Source organism: Trichosurus vulpecula, chromosome 2 (genome assembly GCF_011100635.1).
Source record: "Trichosurus vulpecula isolate mTriVul1 chromosome 2, mTriVul1.pri, whole genome shotgun sequence".
Lineage (NCBI taxonomy): Eukaryota > Metazoa > Chordata > Mammalia > Diprotodontia > Phalangeridae > Trichosurus > Trichosurus vulpecula.
In genome coordinates, this window is record NC_050574.1 from 234,180,254 (window position 1) to 234,207,735 (window position 27,482).

At 36.7% G+C, this 27,482-nt stretch overlaps 2 protein-coding genes across 2 annotated transcripts in view; both read right to left on the reverse strand.

The window, feature by feature from the left end:
- TTN (titin) overlaps window positions 1-27,482 on the reverse strand; it is a 327,155-nt gene that overhangs the window by 240,825 nt on the left and 58,848 nt on the right. The window contains exons 42-45 of the mRNA XM_036744026.1: window positions 24,759-25,043; window positions 24,414-24,539; window positions 18,729-18,917; window positions 11,351-11,407 (exon numbers count right to left, since the gene is read on the reverse strand). Of these exons, the coding sequence (XP_036599921.1) occupies window positions 11,351-11,407; window positions 18,729-18,917; window positions 24,414-24,539; window positions 24,759-25,043 (657 nt within the window). The remainder of the gene's footprint in view (window positions 1-11,350; window positions 11,408-18,728; window positions 18,918-24,413; window positions 24,540-24,758; window positions 25,044-27,482) is intronic.
- LOC118837688 (muscle M-line assembly protein unc-89-like) lies at window positions 1,206-10,446 on the reverse strand. Its single transcript, XM_036744730.1, has 2 exons — window positions 10,394-10,446; window positions 1,206-10,234 (listed from the first exon to the last, which is right to left on the reverse strand). Exon 2 carries the CDS (start codon window positions 10,191-10,193, stop codon window positions 3,801-3,803), a length of 6,393 nt encoding a protein of 2,130 aa, XP_036600625.1. The 5' UTR covers window positions 10,194-10,234; window positions 10,394-10,446; the 3' UTR covers window positions 1,206-3,800.

Genomic DNA, 27,482 nt, shown 5'->3' on the forward strand with positions numbered 1-27,482 from the left:
TTAGACTCAGTTATTAGGCATTTTTACTTTCACTATTGTGAAAAATTGTACAAAAGAAAGATATAGAAAAGTCATATGATCATACATCTAGAGGGAAGGGATCTTAGAGTCTAGATAAGAAAATGAGGCTCAGACAGGTTAACTGACCTTGGTCAAGGTCATATACCTAGTGAATGGCAGAGCTGGGTTTCAAACCCAAGTCCTCTGACACTAAACCTTGATCTCTTTCCATTGAACTAGACTTCCTCCCTATGGGAAAAAAGAACTTAGTCCTGTGGCCCAATTTCAATTTTTTTCCATTAAATTTTATAAGCAGATTAGACAAATGCATTTTATTTAACTATTGCCTAGTAAGAAAATGTTTTAATTTCATTGTCAGCACAAAATAATAGGTGCCCTACTTCTATTATTAATTCATTACTAGTAAGTTCAAATTTCATTTTAATTTTGAACTATTTAGGCAAGTAACTTGAGCAATGTAAGAGTACAGATAGAAAGATGATATCAATAAAGCCGAAAACAGATTTCTCTTGCTAAAAATAATAGCCCTCTGGTTCACTGAGACCATGTCTACAAATTTTCAAACATAGAGATAAAGCCTGAGCTATCTGATCCAAATTTCAAAACTACATTGGCAAAACATCCAAACAGATCTGTTTTTGACTGAATGTTTCACTTTTACTCCAATGTTGGACACCATCTTTTGTTTGTTCTTGTATATAAAACTGGATCCTTGCTTATAACTCCTGCTAAAGGTTTAGATGCCCATGATCACATTTAAAAACTTTTTAAAACTTGAAGTTTCATTTGATATTATTATGAAGCCCAAATCATTATCTCCAAAACAAAATGTTGCCACAAAATGCCTTCGAACAAAAGTCGTTAAAAATTGAGTGTTCACTGAAATGTTTTTATTTTGAGTTGCTAAGGAAGTCAGTGGTTTTTTTAAAGACCTTCATGATGAGTGAGAATATTTCTAGGAGATAATGTGAGAAAATATTTTCACATGGCATTTTGATTGATAAGAAGGAAAAATATACTTTTTGACCCACTCTTTGCCCCCTTGCAATTCATCCCTGAAGGAGAGTGTACACAGCTTTGTGTCATTTTAACCATGATGATTGGCACAAGATTAATCCACCAAGACTTTTTACTGGGTAAGTGACAAAGCTAAAGAGGCAGAAAAAGAAAAAAAAATCCCAACATTACTATTTAAAAGTGTTTTATTGGGTGAGGAAAACCTATACAGCAATATTTGAAATACAAATACAAAATAGTGAATAGGAGTAAGTACTGTACCCTTATTGAATGAAAGAATATTTGTATTTAATTATTCTGCATTCCCTTTTCAATATAGTCCTCATCATCCATTCTGAGAGACAAGGCAATCTTGTACTGTACAATTCTTTTGTTACTTCAGTAGCTAATTGCTCTTGAATCATATACAAGATAGACCAGCCTTATGCTTGATTCCCTTCTGCAGAACTACATTAGTGGTATAAGAAGGTACAGAAAATAATATATTTACTTTAAAAGATAAGATTCTAGTATTTACTAAATATAAGAAAACTGGCCAAAGTCATAGGCAACATATGGAATAGAACCACTTGTTGATAATTTTCATCAATGAGTCCTAAATATGCCTTTCAATTTAACATACTTTTGATGACCATTTTAGTGGCATTTTTGATTTAGAATATATGACTTATCTAAGGTTTTCCTATTACATTCCCCAAGTACCTCTACAGGGAATGAATATGGATGTACAGTATGAAACTTCCTACTTACCACTAGGTTGAAACAGAGAATCTTAGTTGTTCTTTCTCATTTTTCAATATTTAGCAAAACAGAAAATGACATGTTAACCATGAACAAGGTCAGTAAATTAAACGCAAATGAATTGTTAGGAGTGTTCCATATTTAAACATTTTATGGCCAATATGAAAGAAGTCTTTCTTTTTTAAAGCTCATAGTTGAGTTTAAGATGGTTTGATACAATGAACTTTTTCTAACATCAGAAAACATTTAGCTTCACAATCAAAATGGTTTGTTGGTCCAGTAAATAATGAACCATTGAACACACGTAAACTGATGTGTAAACTTTAAAGCACTATGTGAATGTCATTAATTATTAACAAGGTACTGGATCTTATTTTTTTAAAGAAGCTAATTTTAAGATATTATAAGAATGTCAATCTCAAACAGTGACCCTCTTAGTTTGGGTTATTTTATTCATTATAACTTCTATTACTTATAACTTTAACTTTAAAAGTTTGGGTTTTTTAATGATAGAAAGAGTCCATTGTAAAAAAAATATTAAAAAAAGGAAATAGAGGATCCATGCAGAAAAAAGAGATACTGAATATACATGTTATTTGAGGTTAAAATTTAAATTGTCCTGATAAAATATATTTACTGAATACTGTCCAGATACTGTTCAAATACTTCAGGTAATATATAATTATGGAAGAGCCTTACTGTTACAGAGCCAGATAACAATAAATCAATAGTTTATGCTTAGGTTTAATTGTTCATATTTCCATTACTGTATTCCATTTCATTTCCTCAATGCTACAAAACTAAAACTATTTCTCAATTCATTTTTGTCTTATGCTAGCATTGCATAGCATAGAAACTTAGAGTTGGCAGGTACCTTAGAAATTATCTAGTCCAGCCCTCTCATTGTATAGATGAGAAAACAGAGCTTCTCAACAATTACAGTTTGTAAGACTATGTTTAGATAGAAGTTCAAATGACTTCTTCAGGTTATAATTATTTCAAAGATGGTCATTTAAAAATGATCAGTTAAATCATTTTAAAGAAGTACAATCTATAATAAAGGCTTAGCATATTCCATTAACAATTTCTTGTTATTTTACAAGTGAAATTCAGTGAAAAATTTAAGAATCTTACTGTCTTGTACTCTTAGTAAATAGACTGGAATATATGTTATTACCCATATCTTGGAGTGGTGCATATTTACAGATAGGAATACTATCTGCAAATGGCTGGTATAATACTGTTCAAATATAGAAGACCACTTGAGATAATTCTTTCGAATTGTGATGAATGAAATAGTAAATCATTTGGGAGACATTTGTGGGACAATCAGATTTTGAAAAAAAAAATTGATGTCTTTAAAGAGTGGAGAGACAGAATTAGCTACCAATTAGTCAGAGTTGGTTTTGCCTTTGTTGTTGTTGCTGTCGACCTCAATTCAGAGTTAATAATGATCATGAATTCAAAAGAACAATTCCAAATATGGGTTATAACACATGTAGAGATAAGAGAGAGGTGATGCTAAAGCTTTACTGATTTTATGCTTGCTCATCTTTCTTAATTTCACCTCTTTTCCTTTGAACACACAGTTTATTTGCAGGTCTTTTACTCGCTAAAAGAGAATGTGTTCCAATGACACATTATCATGAAGGAGGAATGCAGCATTTAGATGGAGGTCCACATTTCACTGTACTTGATTTCCAAAGTACAGGTAAATTAGAAGTACAAACAACCAGATTACCAAAGAGATATTTAATAAATTTGTTCACAGACTAACATACATAAAAGTCGGCTCAACATTTTAAAAAGCAGAATATTTACATGTAATAAAATAGATTTCTACATGCAGAGCTTACACAAAAGGGTTATTACAAGTACTGCTGTCAAATGGACTTTACAAATGGATACACCTGAAACATCTAGGATTATAGATGGTGAAAGTATGAGAGCATCTAAGACTGTTATAATAATTACACAGATGCTAAAAGATGGTGGCTTTGTGGTTAGCGTTTCCAGACTGCTCAACAAAATTTAGTTAAGGTTAAAGTGGCACAGGTCTCTGCCATTCCTAATTGGTTTGTAGCTACACACCTATATTCGCCTTCATCAGTTGGGATTAAACTTGTAATAAAGAGGTTATGGAAACCTGTGTCACTTTCCTCAGAACTGAACCTATTTCCTTGAACTAATTTTCCATCTTTGTACCAGTTAACCATGGGCTTGGGAGAACCACGAACCAGACATTGGAAGTAAGCTGCTGTACCTACAGGTGAGCTACAGTCAGAAATAGCTTTCACAAATCTGGGAGGTCCTTCTACCACATGAAACTCAAAAAATCTGTCTGAGTATTTGCTTTTCAGGACTGATTTCTCCTTAAAACTACTTACAGTTACTTTGCTTTTTCTTGATGTTGTTGCAACAATTTCAGAATTTCCTATGGTGAGAGAGCCCCTGCAAATAGCTTCACCTACGTTATTCACAGCTCTGCATCTGTATGTGGCACTGTCTGAAAGGCAAACCCCCAGAATTTTAAGAGAATGATTTCCCTTCTCATCAGTAACCACATATTTAACATCATCTGGTTCAATATATGTGTATTCTTTATACCATCTAATCACTGGAGTTGGAACGCCTATTACTGAACATTCGAATACAGCTTCTGAGTCCTCTGGTATTTTGTAATCACAAATAGGCTTCGTGAAACGTGGAGGCATTTCAAATACTTCTAAATCAATCTTTAAATCTCTGTTTTCATTTCCCATAAAGGCCATGTTTGGTTCTACTAAGTTTAAAGGGAGAACATCAAGACTTACAATCATGCTTTTATGATCAGAAGTAAATTCTGGAACTGTGACTATTTTCACTTGCTTCTCAAATTCTTTAACATCATTCTCCCCTAATTCAACTTCCAGGACAATTTCCTGAGGAGAAGGTGTCCTTGATGATGAACTTTTTTCCAAATCAAACTCCATAATATGCTGATGTATTACTGGAGGAGGTAGGGCCACCGCTCTTCTGTCTGGAGGCAAAATGTCAACTTTTGCAAAGCTTTTGGCTTCCCCTATGATATTCACAGCATGGCACATGTATTCTCCCTCATCTGATTTTTGAATGTTGCAGATTTCCAGGGAACACACATTGCCTACCCTTTCTATTTTGATTCTTTCATCTGGTTCTAGTAATGATTTATTTCGATACCATTTCACACCAGGAATTGGGAGTCCCTCAACTTCAACAATGAAACCCAACGTTGTATTTTCAAAGATCCGTCTTTTGGTCAGAGGTGAGATAAATGATGGTGGCATTTCATTTTCTTTTGGTTCAACTGCTTCATTAGGTGTACCAAATGATTCTGAGCGCCATAGATCGGATGCTGGACTCCTTTCTCCAGTAGGTGTGTGGTAGAGTTCGTTTGGTGTGCTGTCCTCTCTAGCTATTTTTGATGGAAACTTCTTCATATTTAAATTAAGCTTTGGTCCTCCTAAGGGTGTGGAATATCTTTCAATTGTTTCTTCTCCTGAAGGAGTAGAAAATCTCTCAGCACTTTCTCCTCCTGAAGGGGTGGAATATCTCTCAGCACTTTCTCCTCCTGAAGGGGTGGAATATCTCTCAGCACTTTCTCCTCCTGAAGGAGTAGAATATCTCTCAGCACTTTCTCCTCCCGAAGGGGTAGAATATCTCTCAGCACTTTCTCCTCCTGAAGGTGTGGCATATCTTTCAGCTACTTCACCTTCTGATGATGTAGAATATCTTTCAGCTATCTCTCCTCCTACTGGTGTGGAATATTTTTCAGTTGTATCCAGAGAAGTAAAATGTAACTCATGTGAAACAGGAGATTCAAAGTGTTCAACCGATGATGGAGGTGTATAGAATTGGTCTAATTCAGAGATTTCCTCACTGCTTGTGCTTCCGAATTCAATTGACATCTCTGATTCAGGAGAAAAGGGACGAGCCAGTGATTCTTGCTGCTGGTTGTAAAATTCATAGACAGTGTTGAAGGTCACATCTTCGACTTCCATTGAACTGATTGACTCAGTTTGGAAAAGTCCTGCCTCAATGTCTTTGGTATCAGGCAACTTCTGCTTTCCAGCAGAAAGTAAATATTTTGCTAGGGAGGTCTCTGATTCCACTGTTTCAGTACTGTGTGCCTCATTTAGGTTAGAAGTGTTTTCAGAAAGACATGTTTTGCTTTGTGTAATATTAAAAGTTTCATTAGTGGGTGAAGGCATTTCTTTTTCAGTTTGATTTTCTACATAACACTTTTCTTCTTTGAAGCCATCTGGGTTTTCTGCTGCTTGTTCATTTTGATCTAAGTGTTCTTCAGTTATTAGAAATGGGAAACGCTGACTTACAGAGGGTTTTCTGTGGTGTGTATCTGTTTCATTTCGATCATCATTGTGTTCTTCAGGAGTGACACCTTCATAATTTTTCATTCTCACATCTAACTTTTCAAATGAAGTTGATTCAGGGACCAAGATGTGCCCTTCTTTTTCTTCAATTTCAGATGTAATTAAATGCCTTCCCTCACTTGCAGCCTTTTTCAAGTCTGCTATGAAGTTTTCATCTCCAGTTTCTGGCATTTCAGGTACTAAGGTTTGGAACCAGGGAAGTGTTTCATGATGAGTTTCTTCAGCCCTAGACTTGAGCGAAAAATCTGTTTCCAAAACACTGAAATCATGCACCTGAAGATAAGGGCCCTCTTTCTCCAGGTATAAGGTATCTTCATGAATACTTCTTTTTTCCAACTCAATCACATGCCCACTGGAAATTTCCTGACTAGATGGAATTTCTTGTTCAGTCAATAATGTTGCATTTTGCACATTTTTTGATATATCACAGACATCTGATTTTAATGCTTCAGAATTAGGAATTTCATCCTCATAGTAGATCTCTTTCTGTTGCTCACAAACTTGCTCTTCCAATTCTTTAGTTGTATTTCCCAAATGGGAATAAATTTGTTTCAGATCAAATACAATGCTTTCTAAATCAGGTTTATTTATTTCAGAGGCAGCTTCCTGGTCTTCAACTACTTCTGGATCCACCTTATCTAATTCTTGGCTGCCATCTTCCACATCCTCTACATGAGAGTGAGACTGCTTCAGATCTGATCTAATATATCTACCAGGCTCAGCACTTTCAGAAGCTGGGGACTGATCTTCTAAACAGCTCTCTTTTCCTCGTTCCTTCTCTTTCTCTGCAAAATTCTGTCCCGCTTGAGAAGAGAGAAGTTTCAAATTCATTGCAAAGTTATGTGAATCGACTTCATCTTTTATATAAGTTCGCACATCTGTTATTTCACCAACCAGGGGAGCATATGACTCTGACTCTAATAATTCAGACGGAGTCCTTGCTGGTCCTTCATAGCATGCATCAGAGACTTCACTTGTGGCACTTCTAAAACCATACTCTTCACGGACTACTTTTTCCAAGGGTTGTCCCTGTCCTTCTTCCTTCACTTTTTCACCTACATAATGTCTTTTTCTATTGCAAGGCTCTTCAGATACCATAATGGATGAATCTTTCTCCACATAACTTTGAATTGTCCTTTCAAGCTGGATATTTGACAAATATTCAGCTGTTCTATGTTCATAAATGTTTTCCTTTTGTATTTCCTCTTGTTTATCAAATTGCTTCTCTATTTTAAAAGGATAAGCTCTGGCTTTGCCTTTCTCTGATTCTGTTTGTTCACTTACAGATCTGTCCTTCCTCTTACTCTGACATTGTAAATTTGCATTTTCAACTCGAGGTGGCTCATGGATTATTACAGATTTTGTCACACCTCGCATAAATCTAGCTGGTTTTTCTTTAGAATATACACAATGCTCCTTATCTTTCTCTTGTAGCTGCTGAACAGTCTCAAGACTCTGAAAATACTCCTTTACTGAATACTCTTTCACATTAGATTTGCTTGTAAGGGAGTCAACTGAATAGTCATAAAAATGTACTTTTGCAATTTCTTCCTGCATTTTTTCTTGTCTATTTGTGAAATGCTTCATCTCAATATCACCAATATTTTCTAACTGTTTATAAGAACTGAGACTAACAGGCTCCACTATGAGATCTGAAACACTTTCTACTATTCCTGAGTTGTTTTCAGCAATGCAAATATATCTTCCAGAATCTTGAGAACTTACTTCATTGATACATAACCTGTATCTACCATCTTCTTCCTCAAATCCAAACCTCTGGCTCTGTTTCAAGGCTGTGCCATGTTGATACCAGGTTACAGTGGGCTGAGGATCTCCAGATATTAAACATTCAAATGTTACTGAATCCCCTTCTCTACATTTGATAAGCTTGGGCATTTCTGCTAGTAGTTTTGGTGACTCACTGAATGAAAATGCAAATCTGTGTTTGGGAGACTGAGTAACTTGATCATGAGATGCTACAAATTCAACTGGTTGGAAGACTTCTCTGAATTCTTCTTGTTTGGGAGTAAGGGTAGCAGCTGTTATCTGAATTTCTACAGGAAATGAAAGTAATTCTAAGTCTGCAGTGGTGGAACTGGATGGGTTAACTTCTGAAATGGAAACATTTGGTTTGTCTTCCTGCCAGAAAGTTTGGCTTCCTTCTTTCATTGGGTTGAATGCTAATGGCAGTTCCTCTTCCTCTTCAGTGTACTCCTGGAAGGATGGGACCTGACAAGTGTTATGTGGTTTGACACCAAAGCTCTGTTTGGCCTTCACTTTAATCATGCCTGAAGTTTTTACCGTTCCATATTGGTTAAATAGCACACATGTCACAGAGCCCTCATTTTGGGGGAGAACAGAAGAGAAAGTGAGCATTGAATGACCTTCAGTAGTTTGGATGATATAGTCTTGTCTACGTGGGATTGGCATATCATTGTTATACCAAGTCACTATGGGTTGTGGATATCCTTGAAAGTAACAAGCAAACATGCAACAATCTCCTTCATTTACTTCTTGAGATTCAAGTTCATAAATGAATGAAGGAGGGCAACGTTGCAAACGTTTCTGGAAAGGACTTTCATATCGAGCTGCTGTTTCCTCTACCTCAATTTGTGATTCATCATTTTTCATAGAAACAGGGTGCTTTACTTGGGCCAAATCTCCCTGCTTGTCTACCTCAATAATTTTCTCAGTGTTTTCAGAAGTAGCAAAAGATTCGCTGGTGTATGATGCAATAACATCAGATGTGATAGGATTGTTTGGGTCTATTGGACATACTTCTTCATTCATATGTCCAATGCTGATGCATCCTGAGGACTCTTGGGTTATATTTTCTCTCATGAACACTTCAAATTCTTCTACTCGTTGGGTATCTTCAATAAATGTTTCCTTACTGTGAAAACTATCTGTAATTGAATCAGTTCTGGCTGAAATTTTTGAATCTTCTTGAAAACTTTCTCTTGGAAATGCATCTTGTATCATAATATTGGTCTGGAAGATTTCTTCATTAATTGTTCCTTCAAAAGTGGCTTGGGGACTTTTAGGAGGCTCTCCAGACATTAAATTTTTATCCAGATGACTCTGAAATTCACCACTTTCCTCAGTAGAATCATCCACATAATCCTTATTTCTATCTAGGTAAGATATAGGAATACTTCTTATTTCTCTAGAGGACACATTGTCTTTATCACTTGCTTCATCTCTCAGAATTCTTGTACCTAATTCAGAAGATGTATCTAAAGAAGGCAGTTTCTTTTTTTCCATTAAAATTCTTTTAGCTTCCCGTAAACGTTGCAATTTAATTTTGGTCTCCTCATCCAGAAAACTCTCACCTACATTAAACCATTCCTGTACCTCAGATTTACTTTCAAAATAGTCTTCATTGTACATGAAATCTTTTCTCTTAGCAGGGATGGTTTTCTTGAAATGTATGGTCCTCCTTATGCCCCTGTGTTCGACATCTTGCTTTTTGTTAAAAGGAGAGCCAATGAATCGAAGATCAACCTTCACCCTATCTTCTATTGTTCCCTCTGCTAAACCCTCTATACTTTCACATGTTTTCTCAGCCCTTTTAAAAAATTCCAAATATTTCCCCCCTTGCTCCCTTTGCACCACAAGTAATGATGCTGTTGACTCAGCTGATCCTTCACTGTTAATTGCAAATAATCTATAGCTTCCTGAATCTCTGTTTTGTACATTTTTCACCTCTAGGCTAGAACTATGATTGTGTAAATAATTTTCAGTTTTTATCACCCTACGGAGACTTGTTGATATTGGCCTATTGTTGTGAAACCAGGTTATCTTGGGTGTTGGACAGGCTATTAATTTGCATTGGAAAACAACTGGTTCTCCTTCTAATACATATTTAAATGTAAGCTTTTGGGTAAATGAAGGCTTAAAATTTTCTGGCCAGGAGCTGGTTGAGCTGGTTCTCTTAGCATATCTTTTAGCAGCCACCAAGCTGTGACCTAAACAGTCTTCAGAATCTGAAAAGGCTTCTCTCATATCCCCTTCCAAATGTCCAGCTTCTTCCTCGAAGAGCAATTCTGTAAAAAAAAAAAAAAAAAAGAAAAATCACATTGCAAAGCCCTTTTCTATTTCCCATAATTTTTTTTAAAAAAATTGAAAATAAATGAAATGGCAATATAAGAAATAAAATGCATGCTACAGAGGTCTCACAAATCCATAAAAAAAATTTCACTCACCATATTTGTTCGAATAAACGCAACACCATGCTCTGTTTTAAAGATTCTGACACGAAAATCGTTCGTTGTCTGTTCTTTTCTTCAGATTGTTGAACTTTCTTCTTGAATGAGCAAAAATGAATTTCAAAGTATCATGTTCCTGTGCATGTATGTTTTGCTGGCAGAAAACTGTTTTGTGCTTGGATGGCTAAGAAGAAAGTCTTACCTGACTTGCAGAGAGCAGAATAAACGCCCTTTCTGAGCCTTTGGATTTGGGGTTAGAAGCTTAATTTTTTTTTGAGAATTAGATAATTTTGAATGATACACAAGAATTGCGACCATAAATAATTAGCTAAAATAAAATGAAGAAGGCGTTTATTCGAACTAATACAGCCACTAAATTCACAATGTTATGAGATGAAAAGCAGGCAATAAGGATTGCATAAGCTATCTGCAAGCCAGTGTAAGAGACATAACATGTTAAATTGATGTATGTGCATGAAGTGTAAAACATAAATAGAAATGGACAATTACCACGCAACTTAAATAAAACGTCATTTCAATCCTATTTCATTCATCATGATGCATTCTGACTAAATTATTGACTCATTAATTCGGTATGCTTTTTATAAGAACATTCTATTTTAAGATTTCATGCATTCAGATGACAATTATTTATTTAAATAAAAGCTTTTGAAAACAGCTGCAAAGCATGAGAAGTTGAACATGGTTGAGTGGATATTAAAGCTTTAAATCATTGTAAACCTAAATGAGGGGGAAATGCAAGTAACCTTTGTCATACTAACAACAAACATGCAGCAAGTTCATATATTCTCCAAGAGAAATATATATATATATACACACACATATACTTTTTCATCAAATACTATAATAAAATAAATAAAAATAGCAAAAGAAAAAGAATTCTACCAATCCTTTCAATTGTTACTTAAATTTCATATTCATCAATAACTATACCTTTCACTTCCATCTCAATCTCCTGCTCCATCCTTTCTTGAAGAGCTGATTCTGGAGCTAGAGAAAGAGAGAGCGAGCGAGAGAGAGAGAGAGAGAGAGAGAGAGAGAGAGAGAGAGAGAAAGTTGTAGTGAATGTTCATTTGCATTTGGCATCAATCAGTGTTTTGGAGGGTTGAAATTTCCCAAATACATTGTAGTAACATAGGAACCCACTTCAAAGAGAACATGCCAATACAATTCAATGATCTGATAAAGTCTATGATATGTCACAAGAAAATTATTTTTAAACAGGTTTTCTTTATTTCAAGTTCTCCATAGCCTTTTCCATTTTCACATTTTAAATTCATAATTACTCATGCCTTGACATGCCTTAAACACCAAGAAGAACACATACAGAACGGCAATGCACAAGCTAAAGGAATATTCTTTCTTTATTGTTTCTTAAGGACTGAGCACTTGAATGCAAGAGGAAGTCACATTTGGAAGGAACATGCATTTGCTAACCTGTCACGATTAGGTGAATTAAATATTCTGTACTCGTACATACCACTCTGTTTTGAACCAACTTTCAATAATTTTAAACTGCAATGGCCAACGTTATTACAAGGAACAACATTCAGGTTCTTTAACTACAAACAGGTTACAGGGCTACATTTCTTAAGGAGCTGGTGCATCCTTTATTACACAAAAGGGTAGCAAATCTCTTCCTTCCTTTATTAATGAGATCTTGGGGGCAGTTTCTCAAGAAGGGCTGGCTGATACAATTGTACCAGTTTTTAATCATGTCTTCACAAGCCACATCTGGATAGCAGTTTCTACTCCTTTGTCAGTTCCTTGTGGTCTTTAGGATGGATTTAGCGACAAACTTGATGTTTTCTTTGAAGATTCCATTTTTACTTCTCTGGTTGTTTTAATATGAGACTCTTTGAGTGTTTTAAGGCTTTTAGTATTTGAACCAAGGGTAACTTTTGTAACTGCTCTGTCTTGCGATTCCTTAGCTAGGTAGGAATAAAGTTGGGAAAAGGATTAGATTTGCTATGTTTGTAGGAATAAAACATACATATTGTATTTAGAAAAGTATGAAGTCATTAGTATGAAAAATAAATGCTAAGTGCATTAGTCCTAGAGCCAAGAATGACTTATGTGATTACCAGACACATAAGGACTCTATTCATATAATGACTTATACAAATATACTTTATGTATTCCTATTTAAACTTATATGACTATTAAATCCCTTGTGCTAAGAAAGGAGATTATTAAGTATTTATTAAAGAAGAGTTTCTATGCCATATTAGGGCCAGATTAAGACCACCTTTATTTCCTAGAATTAGAAAAAATGTGATCTCAGAGAGGTCCTGAATGTTGATCATGTTGCTGAGACCAGGAATTCTGGATTTTCTGAGGATGTTTCCTCAAGAACATTTGGATAGTGTGATGAACAAAAGCTGAAAAGTTCTTCTCCGTGGACCTCCCAGAGCAAAGTTCTCAGGACTGATCCACCATGGGGAGCTTGTGCAGTGAGGTACTAGTCACAAATGATTGGCTAGGACTTTAAGCAAGCAGCAGAATACCATTTTGTTGCTTGGAATCTCCAATAATGCATGAAGATTGTGTGTAACTGTGTGTAAAACCTAGCCATGGTATTTACAGCCCTATTAAATAAGTTGGGTTAGGTGACAGTCATGAAATGCTTTGATGTTATGTGTTACCATTCACTGGAAGTTATACAACTCAAAAAACAGTGATCATGGTAGTCATATGAATGGCATGTAGCCATCAATTTCAGATGAGCAGTGAATCCATACAACTGTGGCTGATGAGTTAGCTCAGCAGCTATCAAGATCAAAGTAAATAAGGGGTCAATTCTCTTCATGGAATGTCTTGGTTAAAATACATAGCTAGACCCTAAATATTTGACCTATAGGATCAAGTTAAAAAAGATGAACTTTTGTGGAGCAGATGTCTAATATTTGCTAGATAATGAAAAAGAATATGAACATTAATTAACCTGATTTTCTCCATTGTGCGTGGAGGGGAAGACTGAACTAAAGGTGAAGCCAAGGAGGAAGATGTCCCATGACAAGAGAAACACAGAGAATTGTGGTCCAATTACATTTGTTCACTATTTCAGATGTAGAGCCTCAAGAGGGAGTATAGAGGGGATAAAAGAGAAGCCCAAGACCACAGCGGTCCAGAATTTGTATAGAAGCTTAGTTTCTTCTTCCCATAGTCATTTTGTCATTCCTCTTTGGAAATGGCTCACCAAAGTGTCTTTGCCTGCAGATACAGATTTCAGACATCTAGAGAATGATTTCTCTCCTTTAAATTCACATCTGAAGAGGAGATTCCAGGGACATGAGGAGGTTTTAATCCCCAGCACAAGATTTCTCGGCATATTTCCAGAAACAAAGGTTGTAGAATGTATGTTTAGTCTTGTCCTGCAATGTCAGGAAGTATAGGAGCACCTTTTCATACAGGTAATATTGGGCAGTGTCACTTGCCTAGATATTAGTCACTTATCATTTCCCAGAACCTTAATCACTCTGATGCTGCTCCACAAGTCTCAACTACGTTCACTAATTTTTCTGTCTTATCACAATTTCTGTCTTATACTGCGGTGTTAGATGAGTTGAACTTATACAAGTAAAGCTAAACTACTGAGTACTCTTTCTTGCAACACCCTTCCTACAGTGTCTGGGGAGGAAGAATTTGAAGACCATTTATGGAATGTGCCAACTTGAACTTTCCAAGTCTTGATTTGAAAGGTAACTTTTCACAATTGTCAATGGCTGAATGAGCACAAGTCATTTATGAATAGAGTACTAATTATAAGGCATTACAAGATATATATTTATGTATATATATATCTTGTATATTATATTTATATTACATATATATTATATATATATACATATATATATATATATATATATATAGATTAAATTTGGGTGGCAGCAAAACTGAATAAGCAGTGAGATTGAAATGAAGTAAAGTGAAAGTTAAAATCAAATAACCACCTTCTATGGTTAGTACTGCAGAGGTTGTCTTCTCTCCATGATCATTTTGTATAGTACAGCTATACAATCCTTGGTCTACCAGCTGAACATTTTGAATAGTGAGAAGCTGAACATTTCCATTTTGTGACTGCTTCACTCTCTGTGATCCTTCAATTTTTACACCTTCATGGGTCCAGGTTGTACCTGCAGAAGTTCCATTTTCCACTACACAAAAGAACTGAGCAGTGTCTCCACACTTCACGGTCACGTCCTTGAGCTTCAGGAGGATTTTAGGGGTGACATCTCTTGCTTCTTCAAAAACGTCCCCAGATATCTGGTCTCCCTCTGCGATCTGGGCAATGGATGTTGCTTGGTACAATTCTACGTCTTGCACTGATGTAGATTTCAAGGTGGAACTTTCTGAAATGGTCTCAAAAACCTGTACCTCACATTCATAGGATGATTCTTGAAGTGATTTAATTTCTTTTTTTGATATTTTATTCTCCTCTTTTGTGAAAGGGGAATCAATGTGAGCTTCTGCTACTGCCTGGGAGTTGGCAGACTCTCTTACATCTTTCCCAGAACTTTGCCTATCTAGGGCTTGCACTGTATAATCAAGTGATAGAAAAAAAAAAAGAATATTAAGATCTACTGTAGGTTATTGAGTCAAGTTATTAACATAAATGATACGGCATGGGAGATGAGAATGAATGATGTCACTGTTACTTGGAAACAGCATGCCAGATGCAATATGATCGTGGAAGTCAGAGCCACACACAAAAAGAAAATTCATTCACAACGATGAATGGATGATGGGAGTGCTCATGCGGGTGCCAAAAAGTTACCGATTTCTTCTTCTTGCTGTCACTGAGGTTATCCATAGTGACAGAGAATGTTTTTACGACACTATTTGAGACACATTTGACCTCTCCTTCCTAATTTTACAGAGGAAAAACAATCGCAGCTGGTTTGAATGTAGAGTATAAAAGATTAACTATGGCATGTCTCGCTCTGAGGCTCATTTGTCTTCTTTAGTCATTTAGGAAAGTCGAATGAATCATTAAGCAAGTCGGAGCCTAGCAGAATGATTGCCCTGTTGCAAATGCCCAGAACAGACGACAATTTGCCAAGGGGTTTAAATGCATATGTTATACATTGCAAAGAATAAGCAACGGTGCCTGCCAGTTATATCTATTACTTTATTAGTGAATTCACCACAACATAGGACATAACGAATAACATGAAACGTGGTTAGTGAACAGTGGGAATGTATGCTATGCAGCAAAGTAAACGCCTTGGAGAGAAAACAAAAGAAATCAGCTTTACCTTCCGCAGTCACTGTAAGCGTAGCTGTACAAGTTGCTTCGCCAGCACTATTTCTTGCCTTACAAGAGTACTGCCCCACATGCTCTAAGTAAGCGTCAACTATCAGCATTAAAGCCATGCCTGTCGACTCGTCAAAATGGAAAACTATGTCTTTGGTTGGAAGAATTAGCTGCTGGTTATGAAACCACTGGATTTCTGGTTTGGGCATGCCAGAGACCCTCGCATGAAATCTGACTGTCTCCCCACTGCACACCCGGCAGCTGGAAATAGGCTGGATGAAGATGGGCCTTTGGCCAAGGGAGTCCTTCTTAAATGACACTGATGAAGGGACATGCCATTGGGCGGTTGATGTTACTTCTTCACCTTTCCTAAATCCTGAAAAGAAGCATGTCAACTTTTAATGCGTCGCCCTGAACTAAAATGGATGCTTTGCTTTCCTTTTGATGGCTTGTTCAGTGGGACCAAATTAAGCTACTAAATAGCAGATTGCATGTTCCTTCTTTGGATCTCAGTTGCAGGCATCTTTATATTCAATGAAGAATCTAATAACGAGCTAGCATGCAGCCCAAATGTAATGCCCAGGAGTTCTATATTGCCTGAAGTTACAGTGTTAATTACTTGGAAGACCAGTTATTCCCATTTTCCTGTTAAGCAAACTGAGACATAAGCAGGCTAAGCGACTTCAACGTAAAAGTCAGGAAGTCAGTAATGGAGCACAGACTGGAGGAAATAAAACCCAGTGCTTAATTCATTGCTCTGCTGGTTCCTAATCCTAAAAATTACTATAAATATATTATTTTGAAAATGTGAAGAAGAAAAAAAAAGGAACAAAGGTAAATTTTCTTCAAAATGTCCATTTTCCTCCTTAAGAACATCCCACTTTGTGATACTCTTCTCAAGGGTATCACTTAATTTTCTTCCACCAGATAGTTGAAGGCATAGAGTAGCCTGGGTAATTTAGTGGAATTAGTGGGGATTTTCTCTGGGCTTTGGCCTCATCTTCCCTAACTGTAAGATAATAGAATTTGTAAAGTTCCTTCCGTAACAATGGAGAGCCAAACGTAGACCAGGTGCTCCCAGCCAACATGAAGCCAACAATAGAGGCAGATCAGTGTGGGGGTGCGGAGTAAGAGGACAGCACCCCCTTGACATAGCAACCCACATCATTGCAGTCTCTGATTTTCTAATATGGTGGTATTTCAACCCTAGATTGCTACATTCCTCTGGGTGATTTTTAAAAATCTGTATGCCTGCCTCCTAGGATGGTCATGAGACTCAATGAAATAATACGTGTGAGGTACCTTGCAAAATTGTGTTCTATAAAGGTCAATAATTATTATCAGCATAAAGAAATTCTTGTCTTTCTGCTATAACTATGTACCTACTCCAACTCTGAGGTTATTCTGTTTTCAGTTTATAAACCTCGAAGAGCAGAAAATTTGACTTATTCTTCCGGACTAGAAATTCAGTACCTACTATGTGCCAGGCACTGTGCCATGAGTTTTACAAGTATTAGCTCATTTGATTCTCACGACAACCCTGGGAGGTAGGTCTTATTATTATCTCCATTTTATAGATAGGGAAATTGAGTCAGGCAGAGAGTAAAGTGACTGGTTTTACCAGTCACACAGCTGGCAAGTGTCTGAGACTATATTTGAACTCAGGCATAATAACAACTTAACTTCATACAGGTAATAATATTATCCTCCATAGCTGCAACCATAGCTCCTGATGGCTAGAACACTGGGTTGAATTCCTCACTGAACCACTAATATCATAAACCATACATGGTCATTTCAAATTTGACATTTTAATCATTTTAGTTCTTAACCTGAAGTTCATGAACTTGTTTAAATTTTTTTGATGACTATTATTCAATTCTTGCTATACACCTCCCAATAGATAGGCAATGGATTCAGAGCAGAGATTGAGAATTTCTTTTTGGACATGGCCAATGTGGGAATATTTTGATTGGCTATTTATGTTTATAACAGGGCCTTTGTTTTTCTTTCTTTCTCAACGGGGGTTGGGGCAAGGAAAGTAGGAGGGAAATAGGCAGATATTTATTGCTTAACTATTTTAATTATAAAGGTTATTTTAATTAAACTTCCTTAATACCTTGATAGTTTATCTTTAATTTTTAAACTGTTATATTTTCTCATAAATTATTTTCTTTTTCTGAACATATGTATTTTACGTTTTGTCTTTAAAAGCATTCTGAGAATGGGGTCATAGACTTCACAAGACTGCCAAAGGAGTACATGGCACAGAAAAGCTGGGGAATTTTAGAGAAAATTCTGATTTTATAGAATTTTAGAGAAATTTCTTATTAGAGAAACAAAAAATTTAATTAAAATGACATTTGTTTAATTTTAGTTATGAACATAAACTCAGAGGACTAGGGACATTTAAAAAATTGAACAGCAATTCAGAGGTCTAAGTGGATCAAAATCAATATATGTTAACTACTACAATATTACATATTTGGGAGGGTTTATGAATTCATTTATAAGCAGGCGGGTGAGTATTCTAAATTAGAACAAAGGAGTGTTTTCATAGTAACAGTCGAATTTACGTCTTCAAAAGACAGGTAGATAAAAGCAGTTGTTATTTGCTACTGTGACAATGTCTAGACATGAAAAATTCAGTAATTACTTTCATGAGAGAATGATGTCAACTCACTGCAATCACAGTCTCCATTATTATTGTCATCCTCATCATCGGTGATGATGAAAATTGGCTTTTCTTGCCCAACAAAATAATTTTATTTCCTCTTTTTCTCTGCCCTTTGATCTATCTGGTCAAGGAACATCATAGCAATATAATCAATGCTGAATGGATTATCACGGCCAATAGAATACTATTTAAGACACTGGGGTAGAATGGGAAAGTGAGAAATGCATGATTTTGCAATAGATGATGTTGGCATGTGATAAAATTAGTTGAATTAGATATCAACAGATGACCAATGGTGGTTTGTAGTAAGGTTATTGTCTTTATGGGATTAGATTCTAAATGGAAATGAATTTTTTTTTTGGTTTATAATACTGTACCTTCCAGTCTCAAGTTTGCTGTACTTGACACTTGGCCTACAGCATTACTAGCGACAAATGTATAAATTCCTTCATCCTCTGGGTAAGCTTCTGCAATTTCCAGCTGGTATGTGTCTTCAAACTGAGTCATTCTAAAGAAGCGAGAAGGCTTGATTGCCTTGTCTTTGCTGTACCAGGAAATCTTCAGATCTGTAAAATAAAAAAAGGAACATTTGAAATGAAGGAAAAAAAAGCAGTGGATACATTTTATCTGAAGATATATTATTTCGCACTGGTTGCATTATGGTTTATTTATTTAAATTACATGACTTCATCCATTTGGCCAACAATTATTAAGCACCTACTATGTGCCAGACAGTGTGCTGAGGAGACAAAGACAGGCAAAAAGACATCCTCTGCTCTTGAGGATGGTCTAATGGCTTTATCATCCTTTACATTTGTCAAACAAATGTTGAGATGCTGTAGATAAATTTGTTTATTTAATATCTGTGTGGCATAGTTGATAGAGGGTCATGAAAATCCTCTGCTATCTATGGGCTGTGTGATACTCTGCAGGTCCCTTGTCCTCTCAGGGCCCTGGAAACTACCTAAGACTGTATGCTGAAGAGAAGGTGCCAATTGTCATTGGTAGAAAGAGTTCCTCATCTGGGAGTTCCCTATGCCCATGAAATAAAAAGGCTAATCCCTATACTTGGATATTATATCCAAAGGCCAGGTTTAATTAACAATTGACCTGTGCCTCTCCAGATTTTCCTGTTCTTTTATAAGAAAGAACTTGTAAAAATGGTTACTTGTCTCTCTAATTGGTCATGTAGATTATGTCAGGTTTCATCTTTGTATAATCTGTACCTAGAATAGTAGAATAAATACTTATTGGATTTAATTGACAGCTTTTAAATTTTTTTTGAGAACTGAGGCCCCAGGACACTAGCCACTAGGTGAACAAGAAAGCCACAAAAATGAAGCTAATTGGATGAGCCAAGCTTAGTAACATAAATGGTTTCCCCAGTATGGTATCCTAACTGTATAAACCTCAGCCTCCTCAGGCTTTCTGTGTAGGAATCTTTCTATAAGACAGCTAGGAAGACAAATTCTGAGCAATCTATTTATTGAGGATAACATTATGGAGCTGAACTTCCAACTTATTAAACAATTTTGTAATCTTCTGACTAGCTTAGTAATATGTTGTGGAAATGCTTGTTTTATTCTATAAATTAAAAATAAAATAAAAAGCATCATGTGCTGTGTAATTGCTAAGTATACATTCACAGAGGAAAGGGAAAAGAAAGAGAACTCTCACTCCCCAGTGTCAGCAGATCTCCAAGGAGACACTATAGAGGATCCCTTTTTGCTACTCAGGTATACAGTCTCCTATTTTAATGACCACCACTGGTAGGACGGATACGTTGATTATTTTTTTTTCCAGGATGGTGACAGAATTGGACCAGGTCATTCACAGCTTTTCCTTACTCTACACTTTGTGACTACTGCCATATGGATGGTGGCCCCAGGTAGACAGCTCCAAGATACTATGAGATATGTAAAACGAATGGCCTTGGAAGTAGCCCCGATATCTCTATCACTATCTCTCTCTGCCCCTTCTTTCCACTGTCCACCGGCTGCTGTATATCTTTTTCTAATTCTTATTTCCTTTGGAGGTAAGATTAGCTCTAGGGCAACATAGCATTGTATGTAGAAGGGATGTGTGGCAGCTGCCCTGATTATGAGAAAACAGACATAAAGTCCTCTTTAAGTTGTAAAGTAATAAAGTAATAACAAGGAGGTTGGACTCCTGTCTGTCTGTCTATCTTCTAAACATAGCTGGTGCTTTCCCGTCTCTCCGACTGCTCAGCCTGGAATGTTTTTCCTCTCACCTTCTCTGCCAGTCTCCCTTCCAAAGCCCAACTCAAATGCTACCTTCCCCACAAAGCCTTTGCAGATACCTTTAGATAGTGACAAATTTTTCACCTTAGTCATCTCATAACACTTTGTTTTAGAGGTAGCCAATGCACATTACTTTATATTGTAGCTTTTCCCTTTATTAGACTTTGAGCTCAATGAGGGCAGAGACCATGTCTTCATTACAGATTGCATGCTCCACGGAGCATGCAATCTGTAATGAAGACATGGTCTCTGTACAAAGTAGGCATTTAGAAGTGCTTACTGAATTTAAATATCCCGATTTTATGATTCTTGAAGTGTATTGGGAGAGGAAGTATTTGGTTAAAATTCATTATTCCAATTTATTTTTTTTATAAAACCTTAAATTTGTTATTGTATACTATTGTCATAATTCAATCAATAATGCAAGATGCCTATTTGGATATAATAAAAGCGAAAACCAATAATTAAAGGACATTTTAATTGAATTATGAAACTGAAGTCTGACACAAAGGATTAGATAGGATGAATGGCTTATGGAACGAAAACTGGATTTTGTTACATACAGGTACTGTAAAAATAATTATAATAGATCCAACTAGGAAACGATTTGTTATCAGGTGCAACATTGGTTTGACTGTCTTTTATACATTGCACTCTTTGAAATATAGGAAAATTCTTCCAATGGATACATATGCTTGGTCCAAACTAATAGACCTTTCAAATTTTTTAAATTATAACTTTTAGTTGAAAAGCATGTAATTTTAGTATTTTGTCACTAGGTGGCACCAAAGACCACACATGAGCCATTTCAGGTCCTAGATTTTTCCCCAGTCAGCTAGTACTTTCACGGCTTTTAAGTGTAAATACCCCTTCATATTTCAGAAAACATTCAGTCTAATGAGATTTCAAATATCAGGTAATTCCAAGTGACTCCTGCTTTTTCAAATGGACATGAAGGCACTGCTGCTGTTGCAGTTAGCTGCTAGTGGTTAGTGCTTAGAAGTTAGTAACTAGCATATGTTGCTATTTCCAATTTATCCTGTCAATGTCTTGTCTATGCACAATTGTTTTCATGCTGTCTTCCCAATATAGTGTGAGCTCCTTAAGAGCAGGAGCAGGTTTTTTGCCTTTCTCTGTATCCCCAGAACTTAGCACAGTGCTTGGCACATAGTAGGTACTTAATAAATGCTTGTTGACTAGCAGTTAGTTCTGAAGAGGGATTGCATTGTGAACACTAGGATAGGGGAAAGAATGAACATACACACACATATACATATATACACACGCATATATATACACACACACATACTATGTGTATATATGCGTGTGTATATATATCCTTGCTAGCTATTAAAATCAGCTTTTAGAATGAATTTTAAATTTTGCCATATTTTAAAAGGTATATTGATACTGAAATACGTATACCTGTAGATATAGGTATTTGAACAGTTTGTAATACCTACAGGGTTGTCTGCTCAAACATTGAAAATGCTTACAAGATTTAAATTTACTTTAAATCAATCAGTGTGACAGAAGGATTATACATTTTTCTATTTCCTACACTCCTCCAAATTGTATTTGTGCATTTTGCAAAAAAACTGACTTTCAGTTTTGTTTCGGTTTTTTTTGCCATCTTGAAGACAAAATCAAAATAAAGGTATTCATGTATTTAGGTATTTTGACTATAGAAATTGACCTGTAGACTCTCCACTCGGTAGTAGCCCAATCTGGCCATTTTCTAGAAGAGGACACTGAGACCCAGAATTTTGAAGTGACTTGCCCAAGGTCATATCGCTAGTGTACCATTCTAATTTTCATGAAAATCTCTTCCAAAGTAATTTCAATGAAAAGAAAACCCTTTGGATAATTCATAAATTGAAGTTTTAAAATATTTTTTGTTGTTATAATGAAGAAATACATTACCAAGCTAATTACTGATGGTAATATATTTTAAGTGTTAACAGCCTGTGATGGCCTCAGTCTCCTCCTCTGTAAAAAGGGGTTAATAATAGCACCTACATCGTAGGGCTGTTGTGAGAATCAAATAATAAGTGTTTTAAGTGTCCGTTTGCAAGACATAGAGCCATAAAATGCGAGTTATTATTAATCACAGGTGAAAGCACGGCTAACAGCAGTGCTCTGCATCTACCTATAACTTTGGCCTGCTGATTCAATTGCAATTCCGCTGCATATTGAATTTTTTTTTAATTTATAGGACAAAACAAGCATTTCCATAACATAATAGAAAAGATGATTACACATGAAACTGCAAATCTACTATATACAACATGTTATTCTATTTAAATGTACAATACAGTTAACATGTAAATTTCTTTTTTTCTCTTTTTTTTTCTTCCCTCCCCCAACCCCGCCAAGCTGACAACAGGCTTAAAAAACAAACTATTAGCAAGACAAATGTCAAGTTGTCTCTGATTTGTGATATGTGTAATAAACGCAATGGGAATACACCCAGGTTTTGAGAATCTGACATACACACATCAAAATGAATTTCTCAGAGTCTGAATGTACTCCTTTTGAGTGTTGTTTAGGGTGCTTATCACACATCAGAGGCAAGCTGACATTTGCTTTTGCTAATAGCCTACTTGTTCAGCCTGTGCACAGTTGGGTTGTTTTCCCCTTTAATGAAAGACTTTTAATGGTTTTCCCAGAGTGAGTTTGTGTAGATGGATTATTCTATCCCACTTATGTTATATAGAAAGACAGAGACAATGTGCCATAGTCGATAGAATGCTGTGCTGGGAATCAGGAAGACTTGGGTTGAAAACCAACTGCTGACAATTTCTAGCTAAGTGATTGGACAATCATTCAGCCTGTGTCTCACTGTCTGTGTCTCAAGCAACTTCCTAGGACTTACCTTACTAAGTCGCAGATGGCAGTGACCTGTATAAGTGAAGACATTTACCCATACTTAAAGTCCTCTGTGTATTTATGAGAGGAGAAAGGTAGAGAAAGATAGTAGAACTAATTCCCTTTGGGGTAAAGTTTTGCCAATCTCACTTTTTTGCTGTTCATTAGTTTCAGTTGCATCCGACTCTTTGTGACCCCATTTGGGGTTTTCTTGGCAAAGATGCTACAGTGGTTTCCCATTTCCTTCTCCAGCTCATTTTATAGATGAGAAGACTGAGGTTAAGTGACTTGCCCAGGGTCACCTAGCTAGTAAGTATCAGAGGCTGGATTTGAACTCAGATCTTCCTGACTCCAAGCATGGTGCTTTATCCACTATGCCACTTAGCTGCCCCTGATCCTACTTAACTGTGGACAAAGCCAGCAATCCTAACGTCTTTGAATGGCTCTGAAATGTTTCTTTAACTTTTAACAAGACCATTGTCCCCATTTGGGCTGTATCATATACACATTTAGGTCTACAAAATAGAAATGGAGAATTCTCTGTAAATTCAGATTATATAGCAAAATAATTGTGAAGGAAAGAAAAAAGTTGGCCTAGAACAGTAGTTCTTAACAATAGTTCTCAGACCTCTTCCCAGGAATAGATTTTAAGGGGTCCATGAGTTTGTATATTTTGGTGTTTTGATAATAGTATTTTAATATAATTGGCTTCCTTTCAATCTTATATATTTTACTTTATGTATTTAAAAACATTATTCTGAGAAAAGTCTGTAAGGCTTCACCAGACTGCCAAATGTTTCCTTAACATATGAAAAAGGTAATAACCCCTGGCCTAGAAACTGGGAAAGGAAAACAAAAGTAACAACTTCTTTGTGATTAAGCATCAGAGAACATGAATTAAAAATAGAAAGAGGTTTATTTTGCTAAATATACCTGTTCCAGACACTCGGCACTGAAAGCGGGCTGGCCTTCCTTCAGAAGTCACAGTGTCCCTAAGTGGGGTGATGATGGCAGGGGGATACACAGGCATTTCCTGGTCAGGAGATACAACTTCTGGGACTAAAGAGAGAGACCCAAAAAAGTTACGATGGTTAGACGGCCTCTTGACCTTCCCAGCATGTACAAGCACACCCTGCTTGACTCTAGGTGTCCTCTAGAAGAGCTGGCTACACAAATGAATTTTGGCAAATTAAACCATAATTTTTAATTGATTTAAGGAAACTCAAAATCAGCACTCATTTGCATTGTCCCCGGGGTGAAAGTCAAGGTGCATCATACCTTCCACTGTCAGGGAAGCAGAAGTAGTAGCAATTCCATAGTCATTTTTGGCTTCGCAAGTGTAGACGGCGGCATCTTCTGGGAAGGCCTCAATCAACAAGAGAGTGTACTCTTGCCCATCATGAAGAAATTTGCACTTGAAGCCAGTAGAAAGCAACTGTTCCTCTTTGTACCATGAAATTTTGGGCTGAGGTCGGCCTGATATCACAGCGCAGAAACGGGCAGGCTTGCCAGACTGCACCGTGGTGGGCTGGAGTTCCTGCAAGATTTGGGGTGGCTCTGGAGCTGTAAGGAAATCAATGAAAAAAAAACACATTAAAGAGTGCTTAAGGACATAATAAATATGCCCCAAGGCGCAGAATAAAATGTTACTGGCGGATACCTAGTGTAGTGCAGACAGTCTTCTGGGCTTGGAGTCAGGAAGACCTGGCCTCAGGCACTTCTTAGCTGTGTGACCTAAGCAAGTCACTTAACTGCTATCTGCCTCAGTTTCCCTAACTGTAAAATGACAATAATGATAGCACTCGTCTCCCCAGGGTTATGAAGATCAAGTGAGATAATATATAGAAAGCCTGCCTGACATATTGTAGGTGCTTAATAAGTGCTTGCTGCTCATCGTCCCCTGACCCTCTGAGTTCAAATCCTCCCTCAGATACTTATTAGCCTGGCAAGTTACTTAACCTCTGAAAACCTCTGTCTCCTCATCTGTAAAACTGGGATAAAAGTAGCATTAACCCAATAGGGTATTGTAAGAGCAAAGGAGATAAAATATGTTATAAACTGTTAGGAAATTCTAGCACCACGAGCGTCTGAGTGACCCACAGCCGTAGCGTTTTCAAACCTTCACTGTGATATCAGTGCTACCTATTCTTATCAAATGCCCAATGACAAAACTTGGATTTTATGGGCTACCTTAAGGGTCTTTCTGTATTTCCTTTGGCTTCAGAACCTCGTCCTATTTGTTGTGGCAGGAAGGGAGGAATAACTTCTGGTATCTGGAGTAAAGCCTTAGAGAATCAAACACAGTTCTCCCGATCCCATACCCTGACACAGTGTAAATTCAAGGAGGGCAGGCCCTTTTTCATTTCATCTTTGTCTCTGCATTCCCAAAGCTTGGCACATTGCTTAGAATATAGCAGTTGGATGATAAATGCTAATTGATTGACTTGCTTTCATTATGCCTTAGTGTCTCTTTTATGGGACAAGATTGCAGAATGGTAAAGACGGAAAGGAATTTTGAGATGATCTCGTCCAGTCCCATCAATTTATAAATGAGGAAACCAGAGACACCCAGGAGGTTACTGACAAAATGGGCACCAGAACCCAGACTTACAATCCAGTATTCCTTCCACTCGATCACGCTAAATTGCAGGCTCCAGGAGAGCAGTCTTATATATATGCTTACCATAGTGCTTGGTACATAGTAGGCATTTAATAAATGCTTGCCGACTTGACTTAGACATCTTTGCCTCTTAACAATGCCTAATATGGCACCTTGCAGATAGTAGGTGTTCAATGGATGTTTATTGAATGAACACATAACGGGTATGGAATATTTCCTATATATTGTGAACGGAAATCAAATATCTAGATAAAACATAGGAGCTAAAGAAAGCATATTCTACCTATTCTTAATTAAGGGGAACTAGTTAATTCATGGAATTTGTCATTTAGTAGTTTCAGTCGTGTCTGATTCTTCATGACCCCATTTGGGATTTTCTTGGCAAAGACATGTGGTTTGCCATTTCTTTCTCGAGCTCGTGTTACAAATGAGGAAACTGAAATAAATAGGGTTACGTGACTTGCCCAGGGTCAGACAACTAGTAAGTATATGAAGCTGGATTTGAACTCAGGTCTTCCTGATTCCGGGGCCAGAACTCTATCCACTGCACCACCTAACTGCCCCAATTTGTGTAATACCAGATTGGAAAATAAAATAGCTAGTCTGACTTTTACTACTACTAAAATGGGCATAAGAATAAATGGATACTATGACAATCTAACTCTCAGAATACACTGGAAACTGGTTCCTATACTCATTCTCTATGCCCTTCTGGGGAAGTCTGTTTAGTTTGATGTAGCCTGAAATGAGACAGGGATGCTGTTCAGGGTTTTTTTCATACCTCATTTAGTGGCATAGTGGATAGAGAAATGGGTGTGCAATTAAGAAAACATGGGCTCAAATCCCACATTAGATGTATGTTAACTGCCTCAGTTTCCTCACCAGTAAAATGGGAATAATCTACCTGACAGGGTTGCATTGAGGATCAAGTTAGAGATTGCATGTAAAAGCACTCTGAAGTGCTACATAAATATCAGCAGTTATTATTCTCTCTGCCTCATTTTGAGGCCATTCAGCTCAGGGCTCAGGAAGACCAAGATGATTTAGTGGAATTTCCATCTGTGTTGTCACAAATTCCTGAGCCAGTCAACTAGGATTTATTAAGTGCCTACTATATGCTATCCTTTATGTTTAGTGGGATAAAAACCAGGAGTGCCCCAGAAATATTCTCCTCCCACTGGAACCCCTGTATTGGAAACCAGATACTGAGAGAATCTCCCGATACATTGACTACAGGGGTATGCTGGAGCCAGCTCCAATTGGCTTGTAAGAGCTGACAGTTATATTTTCAACTTGAGCATTTACATCTCAGAAATCCACAAATGCTACTAATCAGAGCTTGACTTCTTGTTTGTGTGATTATCTAGACCTAAGAATGTGAT